This window comes from Rhinoderma darwinii, chromosome 1 (genome assembly GCF_050947455.1).
Source record: "Rhinoderma darwinii isolate aRhiDar2 chromosome 1, aRhiDar2.hap1, whole genome shotgun sequence".
In the NCBI taxonomy this organism is placed as follows: domain Eukaryota; kingdom Metazoa; phylum Chordata; class Amphibia; order Anura; family Rhinodermatidae; genus Rhinoderma; species Rhinoderma darwinii.
In genome coordinates this window covers 77,186,652-77,203,893 of record NC_134687.1, presented here as the reverse complement: position 1 = coordinate 77,203,893, position 17,242 = coordinate 77,186,652, and the positions used below count along the sequence as shown (strand labels likewise).

General features: G+C 39.9%; 1 protein-coding gene across 9 annotated transcripts in view; it reads right to left on the bottom strand.

The window, feature by feature from the left end:
* Positions 1-5,528: 5,528 nt before the first annotated feature.
* EXOC1 (exocyst complex component 1) overlaps positions 5,529-17,242 on the bottom strand; it is a 50,153-nt gene continuing 38,439 nt past the window's right edge. For all 9 annotated transcript variants that reach the window (XM_075859870.1, XM_075859901.1, XM_075859916.1 and 6 more), the window contains 7 exons: positions 16,326-16,436; positions 12,458-12,528; positions 10,634-10,862; positions 9,983-10,166; positions 9,289-9,488; positions 6,957-7,151; positions 5,529-5,914 (listed from right to left, as the gene is read on the bottom strand). In XM_075859870.1, coding sequence (XP_075715985.1) covers positions 5,762-5,914; positions 6,957-7,151; positions 9,289-9,488; positions 9,983-10,166; positions 10,634-10,862; positions 12,458-12,528; positions 16,326-16,436 — 1,143 coding nt within the window. In that variant the 3' untranslated portion in view covers positions 5,529-5,761. The remainder of the gene's footprint in view (positions 5,915-6,956; positions 7,152-9,288; positions 9,489-9,982; positions 10,167-10,633; positions 10,863-12,457; positions 12,529-16,325; positions 16,437-17,242) is intronic.

Sequence of the window (17,242 nt, the reverse complement as noted above, 5' to 3'; positions counted from 1 at the left end):
GGGGGTTCTCCTTTATTCCTTGTAAAAAATTCTATGTTTTTTCAGAAACACAGTAGATTTTCATCTTCACAAACTAATTTTAATAAATTCAGCAAAAAACCTGTGGGGTCAAAATGTTAACTATAGCCCTAGAAAAATTCCTTGAGGGGTGTAGTTTCCAAAATGGGGTCACTTTTGGGGGTTTCTACTGTTTTGGTCCCTCCAGTGCGTTGCAAACGCGACATGGTACCGAAAACAATTCCAGCAAAATCTGCGCTCCAAAATCCAAATGTCGCTCCTTCCCTTCTGAGCTCTGGCGTGGGTCTAAACAGCGGTTTATTACCACATATTGGGTATTGCCGTAATCGGGAGAAATTGCTTTACAAATGTTGGGGTGCTTTTTCTCCTTTATTCCTTGTAAAAATTAGAAAATGTTTTTTTCAGAAAAAAAGTATATTTTTATCTTCAAAGACTAATTCCATTAAATTTAGCTAACTATACCCCTAGATAAATTCTTTGAGGGGTGTAGTTTCCAAAATGGGGTCACTTTTTTGGGGTTTTGGGGGTTTCCACTGTTTTGGCATCACAAGACCTCTTCAAACTGGACATGGTGCCTAAAATATATTTTACAAAAAGGAGGCCCCAAAATCCCCTAGGTGCTCCTTTGCTTCTGAGGACTTTGCTTCAGTCCAGTAGCGCAAAAGGGGCACATGTGGGATATTTCTAAAAACGGAAGAATCTGGGCAATAATATTTAGTTGCATTTCCTGGGTAAAACCTTCTGTGTTACAGAAAAAAATGTATTACAAATGAATTTTGGCAAAAAATATGAAATTTGTAAATTTTCCCTCTACTTTGTTTTAATTCCTGTGAAATGGTTAAAAGGGTTAAAACACTTTCTGAATGCTGTTTTGAATACTTTGAGGGGTGCAGTTTTCAAAATGGGGTGATTTATGGGGACTTTCTAATATTTAAGGCAATCAAAGCAACTTCAGAACTGAACTGGTCCCTGAAAAAATAGCCTTTTGAAATTTTCTTGAAAATGTAGGAAATTACTGCGAAAGTTCTAAGCCTTGTAACGTCCTAGAAAAATAAAAGAACGTTCAAAAAAACTATGCAAACCTAAAGTAGACATATGGGATATGCGAAATAGTAGTTATTTTGTGTGGTATTACTATCTGTTTTACAAGCAGATACATTTAAAATTTAGATAAATGCTAATTTTTGCAAATTTTCTCTATATCTTGGTGTTTTTCACAAATAAATATTGAATTTATCGACCAACTTTTTCACTGACATAAGGTACAATATGTCACGAGAAAACAATCTCAGAATTGCTTGGATAGGAAAAAGCATTCCAGAGTTATTACCACATAAAGTGACATGTCAGATTTGAAAAAATGTGGCTGGTCCTGAAGGCCAAAATGAGCTCGGTCCTGAAGGGGTTAAGGGAGTTGCGTACTTCTTGCTTAAGAAAATTTAAAAAAACCCTACTGTTTAAATTTACCCCGCTCAGCATGCGGCGTAAATAATGTCTTACCTTTACTCTATTTGTCAATACCAAATATGTAATTTTTAAATGTTTTACTATTGTCCAATAACAGCACTTTCAAACAAAAATAATTTGTCCTGCATTGCCGAATTCCAAGAGTTATATATATATATATATATATATATATATATATATATATATATATATATATATATATATATATAGCAGAAAAAGAAAGGCGACAGCACACTACGACACTAATGCCACCTAAACCACTAAATATAAATAAATATGCATTACTGCTAAACCTACTTATAATAGGGAGGTTCTTCGTGCACATTTTGATCAAAAAGTGTTTGCCCACCTTCCACGACAAGGCGACCTCTGTATGGTGGAAACCTATGCTGCAGATACACCCAGAACTGGGACTAAGCCTACATACAGTATATACCTGGGGATTGTAGGATCCAGCATTGAACTAATTAAAATCACCCAGGGCAGAATGGGAGGAGTGCAAGAACAACAAGTGGAGGCAGTCACTAACCCCACATATATGGATACCATAAACACAAAAATTTGATTTTAATTAGTTCAATGCTGGATCCTACCATCCCCAGATGTAGGCTTAGTCCCAGTTCTGGGTGTGTGCGCAGAGTGGGTCCCCACCTTACAGAGATCGCCTTGTCCTGGCAGGTGGGCAAACAAATTATTTTTTCCATATGTGGTCTCGTTTGCAGGGCAAGACGTAGTTTTCATTGGTACCATTTTGAGGTACATGGGACTTAATCATTACCTTATTATTCACTATGCGGTATAAATATCATGTTAACCGCATTGTTCGGGTCGTTAAAATCACACAATACTATATATATTTTATTGTTTTTTTGGTAAAAGTGTAAGAATATATAAATATTTTTTTATGGACAAAAAAAAACGATCTTATTTTTGTACTGAGCACTTTTTTTTTATTTATTTTTTAAATAATTTAACAGTATTTAATAATTTTTCTCAGTCCCACTAGGGGACAACACAATGTAATCTTTTGATCGCTTATATAATTCTTAATATACTCTGTATGCCAAAGCATTACCGTCTGTCAGTGTAAAATTGACAGGCAGTATATTAGGCTGTGACTTTGTTAGGAACCCGTCTGTCATAGCAACCCAGTTGACGATTGCACTCACGAGCCGCCGATCGGTGACAGAGCCCCTCTCTTTGACAAGCGAATTAAATGCTGCAGTCGCTTTTGACCACGGCATGTAAGGGGTTAAATGTCTGGAATCGGAAGTTTTTCAGATCCTGGCAGTTACGGCAGGAGCCCGCCTGTCAGTTACCAACACGTACATGCACGTCAGGATGTGGGAAAGGGACCCTTTCATGGCGTATATGTAAGTGAAAATGCGGGAAGTGGTTCCCTGCAAAACGGCTTCCCTACAATAGAGCCGCATGGCCTGCCGTACGTATGGAACTATTCTGCTTCATACATACAGCATTTGATGGACATGCTACCATCTTTCTCTGTCGGATTTCTACAGAATCCAACAGAAAAAACCTCTGGATGAAATCAGGCATTGAGAGGTACATTCAACTTTTTCCACAACATAGGTATCGCGGCTAAAGATTGCTGTGTGCCCCTGTATGCAATGAAATCCAAAGTGGCCATCCAGGTTTTTACTTTTTGCGACAGTCAGGTCGTGGCAAGCCACAGGTCGCAATGCGGCCAAATTGAGTTTCATTATGTGCGATGCACTCAGGGGCACACAGTTATTTTTGACGGCGCAACCTATGTCGCAGCCAAAGTTGTCGTGTAGCCCTAGCCGAACGGAAGCACTAAAACGGCTCCGTACAAAACGGAGTCATAATATGGTCGTGTGCATGAGGCCTAAAAAGAAGAAAAATCAGATAGTAGAAAAAAGAAACCCCGATTTTTCCACTTTACTAGTGTAGGGGTCATCATATTGGTAACTTCCACTTACTAACTAAACCATCACTTTTTGTTTGCAACAGATACATTTTGCTTTGCTTAAAAAAAAACACCAACCAACGTAAAAGACACAGATGTATTTATAGTGAAAGCTAGAAGTCAAAAACAAATGAATAAATTAGAGTAACTCGAAGTGAAAAAAAACAAACAAAAAAACCCCACATTTTTAACCAAATACCTTAACTTTGGCCAAAAATATAATACAAACAGCTGTGATATTAACCAGGGTTTGAGAACATTTACATCAATAAAAAGGATAATATCCAAAGCTCCTCACTTATACACTTCGTGAAGGAATCTTGGCAGTGTGGTAGAATTTACAATAACTGGAGCAAACTTCAAACTCGGTTGCAGAAAGTTCTACAAAGCTGTATGAGGAGTGTATATATGAAAAGAAGAAAAATAAACCTTAGTCATCATCTTCTGCCCAACTGTTAATTCTATTCTATTAAGCTGTGTCTTAAAGGGGTTGTCTGTTTTAGAAAAGCCATGAATTCTTGAGGTTCCTGAATGGGGGACTATTAACTTATCTATTAGTCAAATCGGAGAGTAGCTACAGAGAACATCTCTCCTTCGGAAAGTCTTGTAACGTCTGTGCATTGTATGGACAGCCAATTAATTTGAATGGGCACGGTGTAATGCTTTATTTCCATTTTGGTAGTGCTGAAGAGTAAGTGAACACTTGCTGCCAGGTTCGCCCACAGATTACAGCGGACTGTGGAGGGTACCAGCAGCAGGATTATCCTGTGATCAGCTTATCGTTAGGGGAGCCATCTAACAAAAAGGGATTTTTCTTTAAAGGGGTTATCTGCTTTGGACAAGCCATACTTGTTAGAAGGGTCCCTTGACAATAACCTGATCGCAAAGTCTCCCCCTGCTGGTGGGATCCTTGTATAATCTGTGGGGAAACCTGGCAGTAAGTGTTCAATTTCCCTGCAGCACCACCACAGGGGAAATGAAGCATTACACAGTACCCAATCAAATCAAAGGGTTGTCTGTGTAATGCAGGACAGTCCACCAGAGTAAGAGACCCTCTTTCTCACCGCTCTCCACTTTGGTCAAGAGATGTGGAACCTGAACAGAGGATTCCCCTCTATTAACTCAGAGTTCTCAAATAGGGTATAAGTTTCTAAACTTGATACCACCGTTTAATTATATTGGAGATTGAGTTGTGCTCTTATAGAACTAAATGTAGTTCCTTGTTCACACATTAGCATAATGTTAGATACAGAGTCCTGATACTGGACTTGCAGTTTTTGGGCTAAGAAGACGTTTATAGCCAATTACATCTATCCACTTCCCTTTCATTTATGTGACACTTAAAGAGGCTCTGTCACCAGATTTTGCAACCCCTATCTGCTATTGCAGCAGATAGGCGCTGCAATGTAGATTACAGTAACGTTTTTATTTTTAAAAAACGAGCATTTTTGGCCAAGTTATGACCATTTTTGTAGTTATGCAAATGAGGCTTGCAAAAGTCCAAGTGGGTGTGTTTAAAAGTAAAAGTCCAAGTGGGTGTGTATTATGTGCGTACATCGGGGCGTTTTTAATACTTTCACTAGCTGGGCGCTCTGAAGAGAAGTAACATCCTCTTCTCTTCAGAACGCCCAGCTTCTGACAGTGCAGATCTGTGACGTCACTCACAGGTCCTGCAACGTGACGGCCACATCGGCACCAGAGGCTACAGTTGATTCTGCAGCAGCATCAGCGTTTGCAGGTAAGATCGACTTACCTGCAAACGCTGATGCTGCTGCAGAATCAACTGTAGCCTCTGGTGCCGATGTGGCCGTCACGATGCAGGACCTGTGAGTGACGTCACAGATCTGCACTGTCAGAAGCTGGGCGTTCTGAAGAGAAGAGGATGTTACTTCTCTTCAGAGCGCCCAGCTAGTAAAAGTATTAAAAACGCCCCGATGTACGCACCTAATACACACCCACTTGGACTTTTGCAAGCCTCATTTGCATAACTACAAAAATGGTCATAACTTGGCCAAAAATGCTCGTTTTTTAAAAATAAAAACGTTACTGTAATCTACATTGCAGCGCCTATCTGCTGCAATAGCAGATAGGGGTTGCAAAATCTGGTGACAGAGCCTCTTTAAAGTGCTTTTCATTCCTTAAAGAAACACTCCAGGAAAAATGAATACACTTGTGCTTAGTGCAGTGCACGAGGGAGAGGTGCACAAATCAGACAGTCAAAGAACACCAAAATATAAAAGTCATGCACCGCCAATTCAAGCCCTGTACTCGGCATAATAAAGTCTATACATTTTTCCTGGAGGGTGCCTTTAAATGCATTCAGCTTTGCTAGTGAGATTGTGCAATACTAGAGAAATACTCCAGAATGTCTTGAATGGTGAATTCCATAGTGATGCCCGCTCCAGTGTAACATTTCTCAATCAAACCTTCAAAGTGCTTATACTGGCGGATAAATTCATCTTGCATGGTGTGCCAAACCACCTGGAGGATAAAATAGACAGCGAATCACATTAGTAAAGTCATAACAATGCCACTTAGGCCCTATTCAGACAGGGATAAATCGGCCGTGTAACGGCCGTCACACGGCTGCATTAAAATCAATGCATGGCTATCGGGCTATTCACACGACCATTATATTTTTTAACGGACCTTGTGAACGGCCCGGGAAAAAATAGGACATGTCCTATTTTTGCCCGTTTTCCTGGATCCCTCAATAGGACACAAGTCTATAAGGCATCTGTGAAAACGGGTCCTGCACGGTTGCAAAGCGGCCGCGAAAGACTGCAGTTTTTCACGGCCTATTTGACACCTGGTCATGTGAATAAAGCCTTAGACGTAGAAACACTGATTTAATTTTACACATCAATCTAAAAATATAAGAGCATTTACCTATAGAAATATACAGTTATGAGAATAAGTCATTTGGAGTACGCTCCATGTTGCACGCCTATAGAAATGGATGGGAATTACAATTGTTCTGTAAGTTTAACCATTTATTTCTACTGAAGTGTGACTTAAAGTCTATGAACACCTTTGGCATTGAATAAATTATTTTTACATAAGTTAGTGAATACTTGGCTGAAACCTTCAATACTTCATTCATTCATTCATTTTAAGACCCTATAATATTCACTTTGCAACCTGCTCCTAGTTCCAGACTTTTCTCCTGTGGATATTTCCCTCCTAGTAAATACATGCTAGATGTGATGTCTGTGTGTCCAGGATGCTGCGGTCTTCAAGCTCTCATGTATCAGCACAGCTTTATTCCTGTGCTGCTTTCTTCCTCTACCCATGAGGGACCTCTTCTCCCTTGCTCTGAGTGACATTAATGCTGAGGAGTGCGTTATGCCCCTCATCGGAAAGCTTGTGTGCCCGATCATTGGCCAGTGTAAAAGGGCCTTGAAATAAAATGTTTGCCCCTGCCATCATAATGAAGTTCGTTTAGTATTTTCTTGAATGTGGCTTTATATAAAAACTCACCATATTAACATCACATATAGACCGCCTAATGCAACATAGTTACCTGCAATAGGTTTTCCTCCTCACACAGATGTTTGTCCACTTTTTTGTAGAGGTTATCTAGTCCCTTTTTCACTTCTTTACCAGGATAGTCCTTTATGACTTTACGCAGTTCTTGCTTGCTGAATGCCAATTGGTAGCTTACTTCATCGTAGCCAATTCCCTGGGCAACACGTGCTTTGACCCCTTCAAAGAAAATCTTTGCAGTAGCAAAGTAAATAAACAATTAGTTCAATCCATACATATAAAAAGAAAAGTTTTGAACAAATTAAAACTAAACAGTTCTACTTTCCTCCGATACAAAAAAATTGTATTTGCTTAGAGACAGGTTACAAAAAAATAAAAACAGATAGATAACTCTGATGAACACGAGGGGTCCTTATTTTTTTTTAACACATACAAACTAGCTTTGTTCCACATATCAACTAATCACAGTCAACAAAGCTGGCTTTTATGAGTAGATATAAGATGAGGCCCAAAACCGGTGCAAAGAAAAGGCAACCAATCAAGTTGCTGCTTTCAGGTGGAGAGGTGGAATCTAATTGGTTGCCATTGGCAACTACTTCACTTTTTCTTTGCACCAGTTTTAAGAACTCTCCTCCAGTGTGTAAAATTCAGACCTCTATTTATTGATAGGTCAGACTGTTTGAAGGGTATTTAACCACTTAGTGACAGCCTAGTCTAAGTTCTGCGCGGGTGTTCCGTACAGGCTGGAGCGAGTGCTCGGCTGTCTAATGACAGCCGGGCTCCTGCTCCAACGGTAGCGATCGAAGTTTACTTTGATCGCGGCCGGTTAACCTTGTTTACAGAAGGAGGGACCTGCCTCTCTCACCCATCGGCGGCATGCAAATACAATCGCCGGTCTCTGATGGGGTATCATGGCAGCCAGGGGCCTAATAAAGGCCCCCAGGCCTGCCCTGGCTATATGCCTATTAGGCAGTGCCAGGGGCACGTCCTAATAAATTGCCTGTCAGACTTACACTGACAGGCAATAATGCTTTGGTATACTAAATATACCAAAGCATTATATCTGCGATCTAAAGATCGCATAGTGAAGTTCCAAGGTAGGACTAAAAAAAATAAAGTCATTCATGTTAAATAAAAATTATTAATAAAGATTACAGTAAAAAGTGGTTTTATTTAGGAAAAGTATAAAAAAATAAATAAAAGTACACATATATGGTATGGCCGTGACCTTAATGACCAAAACAATAAAGTTAACATGTAGTTTAAGCCGCAAGGTGAACGCCGTAAAAAAAATCCGCTAAAAACTATGGCGAAATTGCTATTTTTTTCCATTGCCCCCCAAAAAGTCATAATAAAAGTTAATCAATAAGTCCCATGTACCCCAAAACAGTACCAATCTAAACTATGTCTCGTCCCGCAAAAAACAAGCCCTCATATCACTACATTGATGGAAAAATCTAAAAATTACGGCTCTTGGAAAGCGACGATGCAAAAACAAATACGTTTAGTTCAAAAGTTTATTGTGCAAAAGTCGTAAAACATACAAAACCTCTACATATGTGGTATCGCCGTAATCGTACCGACCCATAGAATAAAGGTAACATGTTATTTACGCCGCACAGTGAAGGGCGTGAATTTAAAACGCATAGAACAAGGGCAGAGTTTTCGTTTTTTTTCTATTCCCCCAAAAAAGTTAAGAAAAGTTAATCAAAAAATTATATGTACCCAAAATAGTGCGTAATTAAAAAGTACAACCAATCCTGCAAAAAAACAAGTCCTCATACAGCTTTGTCGATGGAAAAGAAAAGTTATAGCTCTTTAAATGCGACTATAGAAAAACGAAAAAAATAAAAAAATAGCTTGGTCATTAGGGCCTAAAATAGGCTGGTCGCTAAGGGGTTAAACCAGAAAATTAACTGTCAATGCACATCTTGGATACAATGCTTGTGATACAGCGCCATTGGTCTAAAAGGAGCTCTGCTGCAAACTTTCTGTGGAAGATATTCAAGCGATAGTGGGGTCGAAGTCCTCGTTCACACAGCGGTATTACCTATAAAGGTGCACGGGGTCTTACTGTACCCTCTGTATGCCTACGATTGTATACGGAGGTATACAGTGTTTATTTTCTGTCTGACTATATATGAAACAGCACTGCTTCTATGAAAGAATATGTCCGAGATAGGGCACCCAGGAACAGTGCCATGTGGGGACTATGTGTGGCACCATACAGCCCCCTGCACGTGTACATGGGGTCTAAAGCTCACAGGCTCCAAAGCCCATATTAATAAGCCTGCTACTTGAGACATCTAATGTAATCATATCCACCTCCAGCCCTGCATCAACCAATGACCCTTTAGAGAAAACATTACGTTTAATTTCTCCAGAGGATGTCCCAGGGAATAGATCACATATGACTGCAGATGGTCATTATATTGGTGTTTGGCCTCTCTTTTTTCTGTTTCCAGACAGGAGATCTTTAATCGCGAAAGAGTAGCAAAGATGTGGTGAAAGTTTTCCATCATGACTACATCTCGAGGAGTCTTCTGGCTTTCATTCGCAACTTTTTCAACTGGAAGAAAAGAAAAATGAGAAAAAAAAAAGTTAGCACTATTTGGGTGTATTAGTCTTTGAGGGCATAGCTAATATTCATAGCAATATGGCCAATTAACCTATGAAATATTAGCAGGATTATGCTTCTGCCCGCTACTTTGCTTCACGAGATTGGTCAGCAAATACACACTGCCTCCCTTCAATTTTGCTTAACTTGTTCTCCATTCAACAAGGAGAAAGCAAGTAAGCAATTTCCTTCCAACATTGCTCTTTCTGAGATCCACGGTCTGCTTGGAGAAGGTGTGAAATATTATTAGAAAGGATTTCGGTAGGTTTAATTTACTGAACAAAACATCTGATCTGCTTCCAGCACATATACGGAGGCAGTGACATTGTGGAGCATGTCACTTCACTAAACACCAATTGCAATATCTAAAACACTACACACATCACTATAGACAATCATCCTATGCACACATTTAGGCTTTTGTGCTTTTCCCCCCCAAAATTCACCATTAATGAAAACTGCTCTTATCAGCTTTGTGTAAGCTTTATCCAAGTCTCCTCGTCTTTCAGCTGATCGAAAGATTGACTCTGCCAGTGCAGCAAACTCTTCAAACCCGGACACAAAAGGAAGAATGCCGACTTTGCTCTTTTTTGAGATTTTTACATCCTCCATCTGCTTGATCTGGTTAGTCTAAACATGGAGAGAAATGCCATTAGGTCATCACAAAATAAAATGATACATCAGTAAGGTCAAATTTTTGTGATCGAGCAAAAAAAAAAAGTCAATAATAAACTGAAAAATAAAATAAAGTAAAATACACACAGTATATATTGCTTGTTTTCCTCAGACATCGAAAGAAAACAACTGAAAAAGTTAGGCGGAGAGAAAACTTCTAGATACATTGGCAACCTAGGATTTGCCCAGCATTGGGTCAGTGTAATATCGGTCATTTCTCAGACCTCCTTAAACTGAATCTTACCTTTGGGAATTGTGCAGAATAAGCTATAATGTATACAATATGATTTCTTATAAGTCTGCCAATAAGTGACCATAATATAGAAGATCCTAGACATACCGTATGTATTGTTGCATGTGCACATGTGGCAAAGACATAGGTTTATAAAATATCATACCAGGCATGGCAAATTCCCACTTACTATGCACTTATCAAAATTCCTTTTCACTGTAACCAAGACATTGCCAAGTGTTGTACTGAGAAAGGAGGCCGAGTCTACATTTTCTGCAGTCCACACGTGGTGGCTCATCTTCACCAGCATGTACAGAGAGTTAAAGCTGTCAATCTTGTCTCCCAAGGCAATAAGGTTGTTGAGTTCTGGTTCTATGCAGCGAAAGATGTGAGTCATCATCTGTCGGATCATTTCCTTCCTATAAAGTAGTTATCAAATCAAAGCAAAAATGGGTTAAACAAGGAATCATTGTATTATTTTCAGAAATTAAAAAAACGACCAATATTCAATTCAAATTTACCAGCGTTGCCTTAATTTTATATCAGATAATGCCACTCACTAGAGCTGGCCATACACAGAGGATTGTAAGCTAATTTTAACAGGATCTGGTGACAATTTAATGTGTATGGACAAGCCCACTGTCAAGGATTGAGTATGCTAGATTCCCGATGATGGAAATCAGAAGGGAAAATATGGAGCGGGCTGACTAGCTGAGCCCACTGTGGGTGCCAGCTGTATGTTACAGCCAACACCTCACTGTAACAGCCAAGATCAAAGGAAACTCAGATGCTGGTAGTTTAAACCCTCAAATACTGCGGTGAATAGTGACCACGGCATCTGAGCGTGGCTACCTCTGTCACCCGATCGCCCGCATCATGGTGCGCCGATCGGTTGGCATCGCAGCTGGAGGCCTATCGAGGTCCCCCAGGTCTGCCATCAGTGTCCTAATATTAATAGTAAATGAATAGGGACAAAAAAATTATAATAATTTTAATTCCTAATTTTAAAAACATAAAGAACAAAAACTAAAAGTTAAAAATAAAACCAAAAATAAAATTTGAAAATAATTGGTATCGCCGCGACCATAAAAGTTTTACCTATTAAAATATACCATTATTAAACCCGACTAGTGAGCGCCGTAGGAAAATCTAAATTTACAGTGCAAGCATTGCTGTTTTTTGGTCACCTCGCTTCCCAAAAAAATAAAAAATAAATTGAGTAAAAAGTGATCAAAAAGTCACATGTACCCCAAAATGGTATCAATAAAAATTACAGCTCGCCCCCCCAAAAAACACAGGATAGGTGATAAATGTCTGATCTGTCGGAGTCCGACTGCTGGGGCCCCCACTGATCCCGAGAGAGCGGGTCCCTAAGTGCCCTATGTTAATAAAGCGTTACTGCGCACGTTTGGCCACCGCTCCAGTCACTTTCGATGGAGCTGCCTGAGATAGTATGCAATAAGCTCCCAAGCTCCCTCTAGTGGCAGTTGTGGATAGTCAGAATGTTATCTTTTACATCTTTGTCTATGCAGGGGAGTTTGTGTTCTGTATCAGAAAAAAACAATACTCTTACCACAACAGTATAAAGATATATTAAAAAGTTAATCAGCACAGAATTTTGGACCTAAAATCAACATGATAAAAAGTGGAGAGTGACTTTAAGTTCATCAAAACAGGCTGAAAAAGAAGCAAGAAAAAAAAAACAGAAGATCGCTTTGTCCAAGACGGTCATCAGGTAAAACAAATCTAATTTCTTAGTAAGAATTCTGATTTTTCATACCATTATTTCATAATACAATCTAATTATATTCACTAAATTCCGTATATGTATCACAATACATATTTATGATGTTTTATGTATATACAAAAAAGGACAAGGAGTCATGCACTGTGTTTTATGAAAGTTAAAGAATTCTCACATTTTATTAATATTTCTTATGTTTTATGCAGCGTAAAAAGCATGTCATGTAAAATAAGATTGGTTTCTCAGCAATAATAAGATGAATAGACATACTCTGAGGATGCGGTTATGTTTGTATTCGGTAATCGCGATAATACACCACCATCTGCATCATCTACTTCACCCTAAAATTAGAAAAAAAAACATAAATTACTAATCTATGAAAAAAACATCAATTTGTAGGATTTCCTTGTAAGGACTGCCAGCCTATGGATTAATACCATCTACAGATTTTCATAACCAATTTAAAGGGATTGATGAGAACAAGAGTGCTCCACTGTGATTATTCACTAGCAGAAGACCGTGTCTAAACCAGTGAGAACAGCCAGCAAATGTGACCTTGCAGCGTTTGTACTGTTTTTGTAGATTAAAGTGTACCTATCATCTCAAAGCTTTTGACATGTCATAGTGACATGTCTGAAGTTTTGATCGGTGGGGGTCCGAGCACTGAGACTCCCACCGATCGCTAAAACATGGCAGCTGAAGCGGTCAGGTGAGCGATGTGCCGCTTTATTTCTGATAGTCTCTGCTTGGCTTTCCTTGGAAAGCCAAGCAGAGCCGATGAGAAACAAAGAGGCCCAGCTTCTGCAGCTTCATTTTAGCGATCGGTGGGGGTTTCAGCGCTCGGACCCCCACACCTCAAAACTTCTGACATGTATAGGTACACTTTAAGGCCTAGCTCACACAGAGTTTTTTGGCGCGATTTTTGACAAGGAAACCGTGCCAAAAGTGGCCGAAATCTCCTCCCATTGATTTCAATGGAAGGCAGAGTGCTTTTTTCCCTGCGAGTGGAAAACACTAGCGGGAAAAAGAAGTGCCATGCCTTTCAAGTGTTTCTGCCTCTGACCTTCCATTGACATCAATGGGAGGCAAAGAAAGCGGTTTTCGTGGCGCTTAATGGCCACGGCCGAAAAACGCAGCAGAAAACGAGTGCAGGCAGGTCAAAAACCTGCCTCAAAATAGATTTTTCTACATGCAAAAACCTCTGTGTGAACTAGGCCTACGCATGGTAACTTCCATACGGCAGAAGTGTAGCGATAAAACAAGGCTTTGTTCACACCGGTTTTTTTCGTCATGCTTCAGTTGCTTTTTGGCGGTCAGATTAGTGTACAGTAGCAAGCTGCAATATTTCCTCTGCCACAGTTTTGAGAAATCTCCCTCAATGTCTCCCAGCTAGAGTTCCACTTTAAGCTGTACAAGTTATTCCCCTGATCTGATGAGCAGTCTGATATTTGACAATTTAATCATTCCTTTCACTGGAAATATAGGAGGGGCCACAATGGGTTAATAGTGTGTAGTAAAGGAAGTCCAAATCAGAAAGCAGTTTGCTTAATACGTGAACTGGAAAATTCAGTTGTACTATGCAAAATTGGAATGGAGTATGACTGCAGGATCAGACAACACAGGGTTTGTTTGAAGTCTGTTACCATGGAAACATAAAGGTCGGTATTGTGTCTTTATTTTTAATGAGGACTATTTGCAAAGTTGCTTCATTATTTTGTTTAAGAGGCATTGGAGCAATAATATTAATAATAATAATAATAATAATAATAATAAAAACATTTTGACATATAGGGGGACTATATTAATCTTTTTACACCAGTTTACTGACATAAAAAACTCGCACAAGGGCCCAAATTTTGCCCATTTGGCATTCAGGTGCCATGTTTCATTTGTAAAGCCCATGAGGCCAAAACAGTGGAAACCCCCAGTTGGCTTCGTACATTGCATAGTGGCCGTGCTGCAGAACTACAGCTCTGCTTCTATTCACTTGGATAGGAAAAGAGCTGCACTATTGCAGTTCGGCCGATATTCCGTGACCGGAACCAACTGCTTCCGGCATGTACGTCCGATACCCAGAGGCAGCTGGAGCGGCTTAACGGAGCGTCAGTCTAGGTGTCGTACCCCCACAGATCATGGACTGATGACCTTTCCGGTGGATAAAATCAAATCTAAAAAAAAAACAGAAATTAGAGAGAAAATAAAAGTAACGCTCACCTCACTGCTCCTCTTCTCCAGGTCCTCCCAGCATGACGCAGCTCATACAATGTACTGAAGTCCGGTAGCGTCAGGATGTTGTACGTGACGCAACACTTATGACTAATGAATGCTGCGTCGCATATAAGGGCCTGATGCTGCTCGGTGTCCGGTCCTTGTATGAGCCGTGCAGTCTGCGGAGGGAGGATGAGGGCACCCGAAGAGGAGTATGGGGAAATGGATGGCGCAAGGCCACAGCCAGCTAAAAGAGGTAACAAATTTATTAAGAAGCGTTCGCGTTTAATAAATGTGTCGCATCTGACTCCAATCTTCGTTCTATAGAACTGAAGCATGAAACACCAGTCTTAATCAATTCCCCCCCATAGTTTTTGCTTCAGCAACCAGAACAACGTCTGCACTGCAACAAATGCCGCTGTGTTGACAGTGTTCTTGTTATCGCTACTGCATAATTTTACACGCGCTGTGAAGCCATTATAAGCGTAAGACAATGAAAAACAAGACTTTACAAATAACATTACGTGGAGTAAACCGCTCGGATATCACGAGAAAGCTTTGTTTAATAATAAATTGTTTCCTTCCCAACCGAAGTAAAAAGATGGAGTTCCTCCTGCTCCTCTAATCCATTAACCTTATGAAATACCGTATACAAGTCAGCGAGACGATTACATAACCACAACACATGAGTGGATTGAATTATTCATAGTGTCCTCATTTAGATTTACTTATCAGTCCTCCATGTTCCCCTAAAAACATTCCGTTCTAAATTTTGTGGTCAATTCATCTGTTCAGCTCGACATAAATGTCTGGTTTATCTTATTTTCAATGGTTTTATTGATGCAATTCTATCAGAATGTCTGGCAATTAAAAAATAAAGAAACGAACCAAAAAAAACACACGGATTACAATTCCCATAGAAAATGTTAAAACATTATTTCACATCATATGTATTCTATAAGAAACAAATATTTTCTGCAACAGTATGATATACTTTGTGCATTTAAACACCAGATCATAAGTTATTTGATATTTTAGAAACTTCTAGAAATCTGTGTTCTCACGCGGCAGCTTAAATGCGTTTTTTTGCCGTAAATCGGGTCGAAACCATACCATTTTGCGGCAAATTGTACAAAAATCCCTGCATAGGATAGTTTTGTCACGTTTCGTAGCAAAAAAAACCCCAAAAAAACGCGACGCGAGACCCCACCTAATGGTTATGCTTGTCTCATTGATTAAGAGAGAACAGGAAGTCTGTGCGGTGCATCTTCGGCCAATAGCTGGAAGAGAAGTGGGCGTTGTTTTGGCAACTTATGCTGTACACTCCAGTAACATGCAGCCATTATATAACTGTATGTGGTGTTAAAGGGGTTGTCCAGGACAATGGAAAGTGGATAAAAAACAAACACTCCCCTGTTCAATCCCCCGCTGCTCCAGCACCACCAATTCTGTGGTCCCCACCGGTCCTTGTTGACTTCATGCACGTGACCGCTGCAGCCAACCACTGGCCTCAGCAGCGATGCTGCATAAGACCGCTGAGGCCAGTGATTGCCGATCACATGCAAAAACGGTACATCCTCACTCCAGGTCAAGTCAACAAAGACCAGGGAGGACCACCAAAGCAGCCGTGCTGGAATGGCAGGGGATTAAAGAGGTGTATTTTTTTTTTATTATTATTTTAGCCACTTTCCTGCTCTTAGCACATTTTCTATTAAGTCCCGGACAACCGCTATAATGTACACAGCACCTTGGGAACTTACATTTGGAGGCTAAAAGTGAAACAATGAATGACCCTGGTATGTTAAATGACCCTAGTAGCTCCATTTTACAAATTAAATTAGAAACTAAATTAGTTTCACCCTAAATAAACTAAACTTTATAGTAAACAAAATATATACAGTAACATTAATAAATAATTAGTGTTCTATACCATAGGTGTCCGAGCCATGCTCTGATGTTGGGATAGATTAAAGAATTTACTGATGAAGTCTTGTTCAGCTAGACAGAGCGGCTCCAGTTCACTTAAGACTTGTTCAAAGATCTAAACAGAAAAAAAAATAAAAAAATAAAGATTATATTGAACGTCCATATTTTATTAACCACATTTAATCATTTAAAACCCTGTTAGGCAATTAAACAAGTCACGAAGGGCAATAGGTGAGTGGCACAGATGAACAGAAAAAGGAAGTTTTTCTAAGCGCTAAGTCACACACAGGAGTTACTAAATACGCACCATGTATGATTAAACACTGCAGACATTGTAAAAGGGTATACAATCAATGTGTGACTGATGGGGGTCCTACAACATTCTGCAGAATAAAGACGCTGCCACCTCACTGTTGTTCTAGACACAGCGGCATGAGGAACACTCTGCCCAAGCGTTTATCTTCTTCATGGCTAAAACAGAGAGGGACAGAATCCTGGAAATGCGAGACCTTGATTTATCACCCTGGCAGATCGCTACGCACCTAGGCCGAGATATCAACGTTGCGTGTCCCGGAGGTTGGGAGAACAACAACGAACGGGGAGGACGCAGTTATATCCGGAGATTGGCCTGGAGACCACATGGGCAACGGCATGAAGAGGGGTCTTCACAAGGGAACGTCACACCGGTCCTACTCCCGGGATTATGGTGTGGGGAGGCATAATGTATTGATAGTACGCCAAAGCGTGTAAGTACATGTATTGCTGCGCATGGTATCATGAAGGGGTTAATATGCAGTTAAGGGACCCGAATTACACAGCAACTATATTTACATGAGACATTAATACAAGATCTATAAAAGGCACTTTTTTTAATGTTTTTTTCAATTTTAATGTGACTTAAGGGGTTTAAAGTGTAACAAA